At 41.0% G+C, this 10338-nt stretch overlaps 1 protein-coding gene and 1 long non-coding RNA gene across 5 annotated transcripts in view; one reads left to right on the forward strand and one right to left on the reverse strand.

The window, feature by feature from the left end:
• Window positions 1-5972, forward strand: part of WTIP (WT1 interacting protein) — an 84982-nt gene extending 79010 nt beyond the window's left edge. For 2 of the 3 annotated variants that reach the window (XR_012586500.1, XM_074582922.1), the window contains one exon: window positions 1913-5972. Coding sequence is in view for 1 of the 3 variants with exons in the window: in XM_074582922.1 (XP_074439023.1) it covers window positions 1913-2065 (153 nt within the window). In the remaining 2 variants the exon portion in view is untranslated. The remainder of the gene's footprint in view (window positions 1-1912) is intronic. The other variant, XR_012586499.1, reaches the window with a different exon arrangement.
• Window positions 96-10111, reverse strand: LOC141741845 (uncharacterized). Of its 2 annotated transcripts, XR_012586503.1 has the most exons (5): window positions 9837-10038; window positions 6537-6635; window positions 4114-4188; window positions 1889-2061; window positions 96-616 (listed from the first exon to the last, which is right to left on the reverse strand). It is a non-coding gene; the product is annotated as an uncharacterized LOC141741845 (long non-coding RNA). The 2 variants fall into 2 exon arrangements; XR_012586502.1 differs by lacking the exon at window positions 96-616 and having other exon boundaries at window positions 734-2061; window positions 9837-10111.
• Window positions 10112-10338: the final 227 nt, after the last annotated feature.

The following is a 10338-nucleotide window of genomic DNA, read 5'->3' on the forward strand; positions in this document are numbered from 1 at the left end:
AGGAAAACCCCATCCACTCAGCTGTCTCCTTCCAACAGAGATACCTGATACTCCATTATTTTCTACTAATTTTAAAGAGAAATTGGCACAGGAAATCGCAGCATTTTGGAGAGCTATACTTCCCTCCTTCTTCCCCCATCTATTGCTTTGTGCAGGCTTCACCTAAGATGACAGCTCCCTCCCCTTCCCACTCAGGCTATTGACTTTATATTAGAATGTCCCAATGGGGGTTTATTTTCAGTTCTGTTTTGTTATTCATTTCCCCATCCTCCTTCCAGTTTGGAGCAAATCAAGCTGCCTCCACATCTGCCCAGAATGGCAGAGTGCATTTATGTACAGAAATCAGACGGTTAGCTATGTGTTAATGGGGGTAGATCCCTGCCTGTCGGTCTCAGATCAGGCTCCCCAACTGTACACACTGGGTCACTGCTGTCCCCAAGTACTGCTGGAAAAGTTACTGCCAGTATTTTGAGATATTCACATGGAGACTTTTGTAAAAGCTGTGACGACTTACGCAGCTGTTAATGCCATCATCACCTGGTGGCCGTGCAAAGTCAGTAGTCAGATTGGAAACTTTGCTGCTTTTCGGTGTCATCTCTGTCTTGTGCAACCACTTCTGCTGAGAAGTTCAAACCAGTTTACAGATCAACAGACCCGTGTTCTAAAACAGACATCCACTGAGAAGGCAGGCTTTCTCATTGCAGAAAGGGAACACAGTTTTGGAGAGGGAAAGAGGTATGAACACTTGGCCCATCTGTAAGGTATCTGAAATCGTTACATTCTAATGAGGAATTTAATTTTAAATGTTACATAATGGGCTATAGATTTATTATGTAATAACAGATAGTAACACACAGAAAACTACCTTGGCAGAAGCTTTGATTAAAGCCTCCCTAAACTAACACTCCATCTTTACAGCTTACTTTAAAACCCATTTTTCATTCTTATTTCAGCATTGTAAAAATGTGAGGATTTTAACTTGACTAATGAAAGCTGAAAAATCATTATTTTGTGTCCAATTAAAAACTTTGCATCAGTTTTCAATACTAAAAAGACCTATATGCCCAACCTGTTCAGGTTTTTTTTTCCTTTCTGTTAAGTGTGCAGGTATGTACTCAGAATCTCTGGTTTGTCAGGAGTGCTCATAGTAACAATTTTTAAGTATTTAACATACTTGGAACATCAAAACCAAGCACGAACCTGCCATGACTTTCAAATGTCCTCAAAATTATAATGATGACAACTGAAAACCAGGATTATTTCTATTGCAGTGTACGTAATAGTCAGCAGGCAGGATCATTGTTTGTTGTTTTTCTTTTTATCTCTGTTCCTCTGCTGTTGCTCACCCATGTTGTCCCTGTAGTTATGTGCCGGTCCCAGAGGTACTGACGTTTCCACTACAGATGGACCATTGGCCTTGAAGTCTTCAATTATTTTTTTTCATTCCAAATTAGAGAAAGTGTAGCCCTGCTTCAGAAGTAAAACATGTCTCATCTCCCCCTCTTCCCCACTTTTCATTCTCTACTAATGCTCCCCCATTTCTTGCTCGCTGCCTTGTTGCAGAATTAGCTCATTATCTGTTCTAACCTCTTCCAGGTTGTGTGTGTCAGGGTCAGTCCTTGGCCTGGTTTTGTCTCATTCGCATCAACATTTATTAGATGAGGAAGAGACCTGAATGGGAAACAATGGGGGAAAAAAATGCTGGGTACTACTATAGACTGTCCTGTTGGATTTCAGTGATGTCGGTTTGCTTAATACGGGATAGTCAGGGTCCACCTCCCCAAAACTCTTAAGGTTGCTGACTTTGGAGGCTCAGGAGGGAGCTCTCAGGGTTACGCAGGACAGATCGGCATTGTTGTGAGGTGACCTACCCGAATCACTCACTAACCTGGGATGTATGTGTTTCTTCTAGGATTGTGGCTTGCAGCTCAATGATGAGGAAGGCCATCGTTGTTACCCGTTAGAGGGCCACTTGCTCTGCCACGGCTGTCATATCAGGCGCCTTAATATTAAACTGCCGTCACATCCACCTCCAAGCTATCCAATGCATGTCACAGAACTCTGAAAGACATTTCCGTTACCAATAAGCCGTTTAAAAGAGAAGACAAAAAAAAAAATCTAAAAATTACTTTCCTGTTCCTTTAAAGATGAGATTCCAGTAATAACCATCTAAACCAGCTATTTATTTTTTAAATCAGAGGTGAGGGGTCCTTTTCTGATCTTGTACATATGCGTTCTTTTATCTAGACATTCTCACTGAGACACCGTCTACTTGAACAAATAATTCACCACTAAACTGTAACTGTAAATGGCAGCATTTCTAAAAACAATGGTACAAAGGGCTGTTCTGCACTCCCTACTCACTGCCCTTCAGTGGACATTTCACCCAAGTCAGGAGTGTAGAATTACTTCCCAAAACTTAGCACCTTATCGTATTGCAGCAAGCATGATAAGATAAATGCTAGCATTTTAGCTAGTTTTGTTGAATTCTGGTCTTAGAGAATACAGTCGCACATTTTTTAAAACTTAGATTCCCAGAAGTAGTGAACAGGAAGCAAACAAGTGTTTTTAGCAATGACAGTTTTCAGCATGGGTTAAATAATGGCATTCTGTGCAGAAGCGCCGGGCCAGCTTTCCAGCCTATGAGGTTCCAGAGTCATCCAAAGACCATTTAGCTTGTTAAAGAAATAGGGCAAGCATCTCATATAAAAGCCACGTTACAGAGGAAAAGATCTAAAAGGTTGTCACATGCAGCACATGCATAGCTGAAGAAGGTTACAGAGCTCCGTAATTGCTTGCCGTGTACAAGTGTAGCCATGGTTTCAAAATGCATTCGTATCAACTTGATGATTTGGCACTTACTAAAGAATTCATCTTTTAAACCCGTTTTGTGTTTAATAGGGTTAGCAGCCCCTTTCTATGCAAAGGTACACTTGTCTTTATACTACTTGTTTTATACAAGACTTTGTTTGTTACCAACTGCTTTATGATTGTATGTTGATACATTATTAAAAAAAAGAGGGGGACAGTTGTTTTTGTATTATCTTTTCAGCTCTGTGTTCTTTTCTAGATGTACTTTTGAACTGATTACGGTGATTGTCTTCATTGGAAAACAAAGTACAAAATAATTGAGAGTCAGACCATTGAAACATTGGTATTTTATAACAAGTATTAGATGTACATAGAATGTACACAGGCTCATATTTTGCATAAGCTTTTACAGTAACCTCAGAGCTCTGGGGAAATATATGTCTTCCATATAGGAAGTTAGATGAATCTTTTTTATGGTTTGTTTTCTACCATGTGTTGATGATTTACATGCAAATCACACATCTGTATGTTTAAAAAATTCCTTGCATTCACATGAGAATTGATCCAGCCTTCCTGAATTTATATTTTAAATAAATCCATCGTTACTGTCTTTAACTGTATCCAAAATTACAATAAAATAAAATTCTTCTGCTCCAGAGGAAGCGGCAATACCAGACCAGATTCTCCACATGTGTAAATTGGGACGTGTCCATGCCAGTTCTCAACACGTCAAGAACCTGACGGATCCATTCGGAAATGATCCCGTGTTAAATTCAGCACCACAGACTGATGAAATGACTTCTTTGGCAGCACCATTACAGTTTACTTTCTTATGCTCCACTGATTTTTTCAAAGCCATTTGTGGTGCTCTTGAAAAGTACAAAGAGCATGCAATGGACACTAATTCCTAAGTGGAATAATTAACTCTCTTAACAGAACTTCTTGATAGTCTGGAATTTCCTTATGGGGGAAGGGGGGGTGGGCAGGAAAAATTCCTGTGAACTGTTTTTTTTCTGTTAGGAAGGAACAAAAGGTATGTTTCCCGAACTTTTGCCAGACTTCCATTGGCCTAGATTAACCTGTCCTACCGAACGCTCCTTGGCAAGTCAGATGCTCCTTTAAAAAGTCATTTCCTAATAAATATATACAAGTTTATAATTAACATATTGAACGTGATAGCCATGGTTTGAAAGAATCACAGTGCACTAGTGCCCTGCTTCTACAGTGTGACTGGCGAGGCCTGGCCTGCAGAAGCCACCACCGTGGGTGCACACGCGCTTGGTCTGCATTTGCAAACGTTACCTCTGTGTCCACAGTCACCAGCACGGCCTCGGAAAGAAGTGGAAATACATCTGCCTCTTGCCCTAACAGCAAATGCTAGAAAAGGGAAAAAAACTGTCTTAAATTGGATTGTATGATTAGGTCAGTTCCCTAAGGTTAGTACAAACGTGGAAGATAGCATGGAAGATAAACTTTTAGCATCAGCTGCAATGTACTGCTTCTGCCATTCAAGGAACCTGCTTTGGACCACATTTAGCTTTGAGGCTTTTTTTACTTGCTTGTCTTTACAATATATATTAAGGAACCCAAATTAAGAAAACACACATTAAAATACACTTGCCTCTTCCAGTGGCAAGTTTAAGTTTCCACTCCAACATACTTTCCAAGGGACAGCACAATATTGAACGTGTACATACCATACCTTTTCTTTTTGAAACCAATCATACTGTAGAACAGAATAATATTTACTTTCATTTTACATGTTAATTTGTCACTCTTGTAGTTCTACACAGTTCCAATGTGTTAAGTATCATCACAGCAAAACTAGTGAAAGCCAGTATTTCAATATAGCGTAAGCAATTTGTTTAAAACCAGAAAGCAGCAGTTGTTGTTCCAGTATTTTCTCTAGGCAGGTACATTCCATTACTGTATAATGAAGCACAGCTTTGCTTTTCCAGCATTTAGTATAAAAACTGGAGCTTAAGTGAAATTTGCCAGGGTTTGGTTTGGTTTTGTTGGTTTTTTTTCGGTCAAAGAGAAAAAAAAAAAGCAAATCTAAAATAATGATGTGCTGTACTCCTCAGTGCCAGTGAAAGTTTCTGCACATTTTTACCTTCTGTCTGTGGACTTATGTAAATGAGAAAGCTTCTTCTAACGAGTTTCTTAAGGAGTATTCTTATGTTAAATCAGTTCAACACAGATGTAAACTTTCTAGAGTTCATTTTATGATGTGACTGTTCTTCAGAAGCCTTTGCTATACTTTCAGACTATTTGTGTAAAGTTAAAACAATATCAACTTGTTCTCGTTCGCATCAGGCCTGCACGTTCCCAGTTTGGTGAGGACTGGTGCAAAGTCCCTCCAGCACAGAGCTGGTGTGGGCGAGTCACCCTCCCTCCTGCGCTGGAGGAGGTGTTCCAAAGAGGGGACCAAAATAATAATTTGAAAAACAAAACAAAAGAATGCACTCAGATAATTGAGCTTTCAAAGGGGGTTTGTTTGGGTTTCTTTCCTTTTCCTTTCACTTGTGTGCACATGTGTGTATATATATTTTGTAAGGTGGAGCTTCAAAAGAAAAACATGGTTAGAGGAGCTCTTTAAGACCAGAAATTCCAGAGTAGTTAAGTAAACCAAAGCTCTAAAGGAGACAAAAGCTGCTTTCTTGTGTTTCAAGAAAAGTTTAAAAGTTTGTGATTCATCCTGTAACTAATGCCGTAACTAGAGTATATAATTTGACTTAAATTAAGTTTTCATTTGAGAAATATTTTCATTTTCTTTAAAAGAATATAGTTTTCTTCCAAGAACTTGGACCAGCGTTGATTTTTATTTTGTAGGAAATATATAAATTCCCAGTTTGTATATCATGTAACTAGTTTACATGCTGAAAATATACATTAGTTTAACTATTTTTGTATATATATCCTTGTAAAACCTTTCAATGTGCTTCTGTCTTTTAGTCTTTAGAACTACTTGTGGTTTTGTGTTTCAGTGTTTGATTCCCTTGATTGTTGAAGAAAAAATTGGGAAATGTAGATTTATTTATCTAAAGAGGAAGCTACTTGCTATCATCCTAAGTTATTTAATATTAAAGTCAGAAGTTTCATTTAACCTTAGATGCTATAATCTGCTTTTTTCAATAAAGACATTTTGTAGTTATCTTTGATTTTGTAGTTTGTTGCATGTAAGTATTTTATTTTTTTAATCTAGGTGGGCACTAACACAATTTTCAGGAGATCCTTGTATTGCCTACAGAAATGCCAAACTGATATTAATTGATTGCAGCTGCATTCATGAAAGATTTTGGTCCTCCAGTGCAAGTGTTACTAATTAAGGTCTAAAATATGCCCACAGCTAACGTTTTGCAGCTGCACTTAGAAAAGAATTTAGCCACTCTGGCAATTTTTAATTAAGCTTTAACCAGTCTGGCTAGTTCCCATGTAGGACAGTCAGTGTTGAGGAACACTTCCTTTAAAGACTCCCATTATTTTTTGGAGTGTTCCAGCAGTGAACTACTTGCCTGGGCTATGAATTTCCATAGCTTTAAGCACGCGGACCTTGGTTTGGGGAATTTTCTCAAATTTTCTTGCTAAGTCTCAGTAATTCAGAAACTATGGCCAGAGCTCTGATAGGATTGAAAGATGGTTTTTAAATATATTCTACCTTTCAGAAGCTCTCTGCCACTTTGTCTCCAGCTTCCTGGCATAGATGGGAGTTTGGTCACATTTACCTTCTGCACGCAGTGGTCCTGCAAGAGCAGCTCTGTCTGTCAGGCAGAAGGTTCATCAGCTCTGGTATCTTCTCTCCAAAGATGGCCAAAAGTGGATGTCTGGGGAAAAAACACAAGAACCAGTTTCTTCCTGGTTTCCTCATACTCAGTGAGTTTCCTTTCCATTAAGCTGGTCACTCTCCCATCCTTGCAGATGCTCTTTCCTCCAGTGACTTGCAGAAGCCAAATACTCACAAGCTGCTACTTCAGTGTGATGCCACCTTCTCCTCCAAACAGGCCTGTGCTCTGCATCTCTGCCACCCTGTCTTTGCAAAGTACAAATGACTTCCCATTTGGAAATGAAACTTACTGGTGGTTTTCACACAATGGCTATTTTGGCAAATTTTTCTTTTGCTCAGTCAGAATGGAAATAGTTAGAAATGCCACAATTGTTTTAGGGACACAGTCTGCACTTCTGTGCTTTGAAACAGATGTACCCCACTTCTGTAGGCTCTTCACATACATGCTATTTTTCTCACTCTCATTATTTTTTAAAATTCATTCAAAATGAGCAATTCATGCCCTCCTTGAAGAAAAAAAGAAAAAAAGGCACAAAGACTGGCCAACTCAAAGCATTTCGACAGTGCCTCACCATGTGGGTGACACAAATGTAGTCAATAAAATCTAGGACATAGTCTTAATGCAGCAAGAATTCATACCAAACCATAACCAGCCTGGTTGAAAAGAACAGAGTGCTTAAAAATATTAACTGTGCCTTGTGGGCCTCCTTGCAGGAAATACGTACTGGAAACTGAACATACATTCACTGCAGGAAGGGTGTGAGTCAGGACCCGGCTCCCAGAGGGGAGCACCACAGAAGTCTGCAGTGTCATAGGGTTCCCTGGCACAGCATCTGAGCCACAGGGCAGTGTGTCACTGGAAGCTCTGGCTAAATCCGACGTGCAGATTATCCAGGAGGGCTTTGCTAGCACTGCTTTTCACCTTACCAGTCATCCCCAGATCTGTGTTCCTCACCTTGCAGCTACTGAGTAGAAGTATTTTTTTTTTTTTTTTTTTTCAAAGTCATCCCAGGGCTGAACCAGAGACACTTGGCTAGTGCTGGGAACCATTAGGAATGTGTGAATGAAGGAACTCGGATGGTGAAGCTGCCTTCAGCTCATATCCCTGTTATCCAGCTCTTAGTCCCCCAAATTCACAGACTCATAGAATAAGTCAGGTTGAACAAGACAAGACTTCAAGAGGTCATCTGGTGTAACAGCCCACCACCAACATACACACTCAAAGCAAAGTGTGTGTGTGTATGTCACCATATATATGTAATACCTTAAATATTCCCTTGGGTGTGTCATTGGGGAAGCTGGAAACTGCAGTCTCATTCCTACTGCTACAGCACTTTTTAATGGGCCCAGTCTGCCAGGAGTAACAAAGCTGCTCCGTGTTCACATTTGGCATTGCAGGTTTCTTTCCAAGACACCAGCTGGCTGGGTCACTGATGCCCAGGCCTTTAACGTCACAGCAGCTAAGAGGAGAAAAAGGTGGCAGAGGCTAGCAAATGTAGAAAGGGAAAGACCAGGGCCCTGCTGGAAACAACACAAACAACTTCAGCTCCAGTATGAGCCCTGCAGTTTGCTAGCATTGTGGGCTGGCATGGTTTATCACTGATTTATTTACATTAAACACTGGAATGTAGCAACAGACTCCTTTACTTGTGAAATCTTTTTAAAAGCAAAGGACAGTAGTCTGCAATTACAGCCACTCTCCCATCCTCATTAGTCTGAAGGCAGTTTAGGGCAGCAGCAACCTGCCATCTTCTCCCTGCTTGCTGCCCCACTTGCAGGTCTATGATTTCACGCAGCCTTAAAAGGCACTGAATTTAGCTGAATTTACCAAACTGATCCCAGTTGGTGCTACAAACTCTTGCTTGGGAGTTCATTTACAGATAAGAAACTTCGAAGAAGGAACCCTAAGCAAGATCTGGAAATAGTGAGCGAGAGCTGGATGTTGAGCAGGACACATCAGCCTTCTCTGGATGCCTAAGCTGGACATGAAAGTGTCGCCCATTAAACAGAGGGCATTGGTTTCTGGAATAAATTGCAGGTCATCCCTCAGTCACCACCACTGGGCTCATCAGCAGCTGAATTACGTATTTTAAAAGCTATGGAGTTAACCACAATTTTGGGTAAAACTCCAGAAGACTAAAAATATTTTCTTCCTGTTCAAAATTAATTTAAGATCCTATCCTTGTGCTCAGTGCAGTTCTTGCCATCTCTTCACTTAACACTGAGACAGCAAGAATAAGTTGCCATATAGCTTATGAAAAGCACATAATAAGACCTAGTGCATTTCTGCTGTACCTGCATTTTCCCTGTGCTGTCAGCTTCCGTCCCATCAGAAGAAAATACCCTACATTAAACAGCATAAACCACTGTGCTCACACACACAGCATTGGAGAAATACAGACTGAAAACTGTGCAAACAGTAAGAAACCATGTGGAGAACTGGTTTGCCAGAAGTGATAAAATAAGTATCTCGCCAGCAACACATTTAAGAACAAATTCTCAAAGGTTTGTGTCACGGCTGGAAAAAAAAAAAAAAAATCCACAAAGCCCCACATTTGTATGTACATGTCTGGGAAGTCATCACCTCAAAGAATAAGCACTGCATTGGTTAGTTACAGTAATTCAAGTGGTTAAATGGACTATCAAAAAAACCCCTGTTCATTAAAAATTTGGCACATTTAAACTATTGCAGGAATGTTAAAGCCAACTGATCAGTTAATTACCGGCTGCTCTGGCGAGGCAAATGAAAGCCAGCGGCACCCCTCGGTGCTTCCAGGCACAGTAAGGAACCAGTGACATGCGCAGTTCCCAACCGGTGTAAATGGGCCTTGTGTCGCTAAAACCAAGGAAGCTGTGCTGGTTCGTGCTAAATGAGTGTCTCATGCCCGCTGTGAAACAGGGCATTAGGATAGGAAAGCAAACTATTGTATCAAGCTGTGGTTTTTTTACCACCTAAATCCCACAGCTGAAAGCTTCATGAGTCAAATGCGACAAGCTTACTGGGGGGGAATGAAGCAGCAATAAATTCTACTCTCTGAAGGTCAGATATTGCGTGGCTCTGGTCTCACCTATGTGCCTTCACCTGAAGTTTGCAAAGGTCACACGCCATGTGCGAGGATGGACAGAGCAACAGAGTAGGGAAGAAAATGAAAACGGCACGCATGGCAGGGTAACAATGCCGGGGAGAGAGCAACAAGACCTACCTGCAGTACCTGCAAGCCACACGTTTAACTGCACTTACCTCTACCAGTGGACGTGGCTCCTAGAATTTTTTTTTTGTACAGAGCTTCTTTAAAGGGGTGAGGAAGAAAAGGGCCCCCATGTCCTGCAGCAGGGACTGCTGGCTGTCTTCCAAAAGGACGTTGGTGGCTCTGCTCCACACCTGGCTGTGCCTGGGCTCACCTGGGAGTTGGTCCTTTCTCCTCGCTCCTTCTTCCTAGGTCAGAAAAAGAATAATAGAAAAGAAAAAAAAAAGCGTCACAGCTTTCTGCACCATTCACTTTTCCATTCCTTACTAGGGCATCTCCCAGCAAGGGAGAAGAGGAGGGCGGCACCCTTCTGGGCACGGGGCTTGCCACCTTGGCACAGGCTGCTCGCCTGCGGTTGCTCTGTCACACGTGGATCCCTTTTATCAAAATGGCAAGTCTTGCTCTCACAAACACTGTGGTAACTTTAAACACATCCTATTGCTTCTAGTAATGTCTTATCATTTGGAATAGAGTGTTTGCTACCTACATTCCCAA

Source organism: Larus michahellis, chromosome 4, assembly GCF_964199755.1.
Source record: "Larus michahellis chromosome 4, bLarMic1.1, whole genome shotgun sequence".
NCBI classification, from domain to species: domain Eukaryota; kingdom Metazoa; phylum Chordata; class Aves; order Charadriiformes; family Laridae; genus Larus; species Larus michahellis.